At 45.5% G+C, this 2,353-nt stretch overlaps 1 protein-coding gene across 3 annotated transcripts in view; it reads left to right on the forward strand.

The window, feature by feature from the left end:
* Positions 1 to 248: 248 nt before the first annotated feature.
* Positions 249 to 2,353, forward strand: part of PIK3IP1 (phosphoinositide-3-kinase interacting protein 1) — a 25,039-nt gene continuing 22,934 nt past the window's right edge. For all 3 annotated transcript variants that reach the window (XR_004842518.1, XR_004842517.1, XM_035898327.1), the window contains exons 1-2: positions 249 to 2,101; positions 2,232 to 2,310. Coding sequence is in view for 1 of the 3 variants with exons in the window: in XM_035898327.1 (XP_035754220.1) it covers positions 1,879 to 2,101; positions 2,232 to 2,310 (302 nt within the window). In the remaining 2 variants the exon portion in view is untranslated. The remainder of the gene's footprint in view (positions 2,102 to 2,231; positions 2,311 to 2,353) is intronic.

Here is a 2,353-nt window from a genome sequence, read left to right on the forward strand (position 1 = left end):
CCTTTTCACTAAGAGCTCTTTAAATGTGATGAAAAAGGCTGAGATCTGGGCATCTAAGAACTGCAGAGATGTTGGTAGATTATTACTGTGGGGCATATTGCTGCTGTCTAAGCAAGTGTCCTGCTGCTAAATGGCTGCTAGGGTGAATTTGGGTACAGGTGGGGGGGAAAGAACTTGAAGAAAATGAGAATTGAAGGGAGACTAGTAGGAAATGGAAAACCCCAAATACTGGATTCCTCCGAGATCTGGGCATCTAAGAACTGCAGAGATGTTGGTAGATTATTACTGTGGGGCATATTGCTGCTGTCTAAGCAAGTGTCCTGCTGCTAAATGGCTGCTAGGGTGAATTTGGGTACAGGTGGGGGGGAAAGAACTTGAAGAAAATGAGAATTGAAGGGAGACTAGTAGGAAATGGAAAACCCCAAATACTGGATTCCTCCTGGATTGTCAGGGTGGTAAACAGTTTGCCAAGCAAGAAACCGTAGCTGAAGCCTGTTTTAGGGAGAGAAGATGTCAGTATTGACTGAGTCCAAAGTAACCACTTGGGGTTTTTTAATTGTTTACTTATTTCTGAGCCCATCAAGATTTATGCACTCCACTGTCCCTCGGGATTGCTATCCTTGTATGTCAACACTTGCCCCCACACATTTACCCTCCCCTTTTCTTCACTTGGCTCATTTTTTGCCTGCTTTTCCCTAAAGATGAAGCAAAACAAATGTTCTGCTGCCAAGACCCTTACTCAAAATAGTCCTGCAGCTTTGGGATCAGGAGAGTTACCTGACCTTTCAGCCAATACACCATTTGCATGTTTGTGTCTCAGAGTGTGCACCTTTTTATTGTGGTCATGTCCTGCAGCTCCCCTTAGTACAGATTTCTGCATGACCCTACGTAAAGTCACTGTGCAGTGCAGGAGACCTTGATTTCCTGTCTCTAACTCCCCTTCTGTGCTTCCATTTCACATTCTACTGAGGACTCAAAATGGCTGCAGATAGAAAATCCACATGGAGTTTTTGCCAGCTGTGGGGTGAGATCCAGGTGGAGAGAGTTTTCAGGTGTGGATGCATGCTGTGCATAGGATTTTGAAAAAGTAGGGGGCTTTTGTTTAGGACAGGTAATGGATATCTACTTTCCGCTGTCGTAGCTTTTACTGTGCTACAGCTTCTATTTTAACTGTGTCATGAAAGAAGGAGCTACCTTGAAAATCTTTCAGGGCTGTTGATAAAAAAATCCACTGGGCTGGGAAGGAGTCTGTGCTATGAGTGTCTGTCCTTATGCACCTTTGTTTGGGCTCTGGCTGAGGAGGAACTTGCTGTATGTAACGCTAGTCAGCGGCCGTGCTGCCTGAATCGTTGCTCTGACTTAGCCTGTGCATCATGCTAATGGAGTTTGCTACATGGCTGCAAAAAGGGACTGGTAAGAAGAATGTCCCCAGGTTGTTTTCACACCATCTGGAGTCTCCTTCTGTCAAACCTTCTTGTGTCAGGAAGATTGAGGCAGAAGAGAGATAAATAGGCTCCTGGGAGATTTGGGATGGAGATTCTCATCATCTTATTCATGTCTGTTCAGCATGATTGAAGCTGCAGCCTGTATATTGATCTATACGCTAAATGAAGTCATTGTGCATCCCCTGGACTCATGCCCTGAACTTGGGTTTTGTTCTACTGGTGCCTCGCACTCTTAAAATAGGTTCATGTCAAAGGAAAGCAGGGGGAGGAGTAGATTTCTTGTCTGCCTTGGTAGGATTTCTGGCAACAACTTAAGAGGGAACAAGTGTTTGTCAGTGTACTTTGAAGGCAGTTCAGTGATACCAGTCTAGATCTGTCCCACTCACAAGGCACGTGTTGTTTTGAAGTACTCATCAATGCTTTGTATTTTGTTATGTGTTGGGTTTGGTTTTTTTTCTTCCTCTCAACAGATGCTACAGCTGCCACCGCCCCAGTCCCTACAGCAGAAGTTGGTACTTCTCAGGAGGTCGACCAGGTGTTTGAACCGGCTGATACCTTGCCCTCCAGGAGCGAGGCAGCTGCTGTGCAGCCCGTTATTGGGATCAGTCAGAGAGTGCAGATGAACTCCAAAAAAAAGAAGGACTTAGGGACACTAGGTACAAACCCAGGATCATGTGATGGATCCATCCCTGTAATTCTGGCAGGATGGATTTGGCTTGAGGCTCTGAAAACAATGCTATAGCTGGATCTACTGCCTCTAATTTTGCCTCTTTCCTTTCTTCACAGGGTATGTGCTGGGGCTGATCATGACAGTGATAATCATTGTCATCGGAGCTGGCATTATCCTGGGATACAGCTATAAGAGGTCAGTGGCTATTCTTTGTCCAAAACCTGGTGTAGGCCTGAAG

The sequence above is a fragment of the Egretta garzetta genome, unplaced genomic scaffold (genome assembly GCF_000687185.1).
Source record: "Egretta garzetta isolate BGI_Z169 unplaced genomic scaffold, ASM68718v1 scaffold7, whole genome shotgun sequence".
Lineage (NCBI taxonomy): Eukaryota > Metazoa > Chordata > Aves > Pelecaniformes > Ardeidae > Egretta > Egretta garzetta.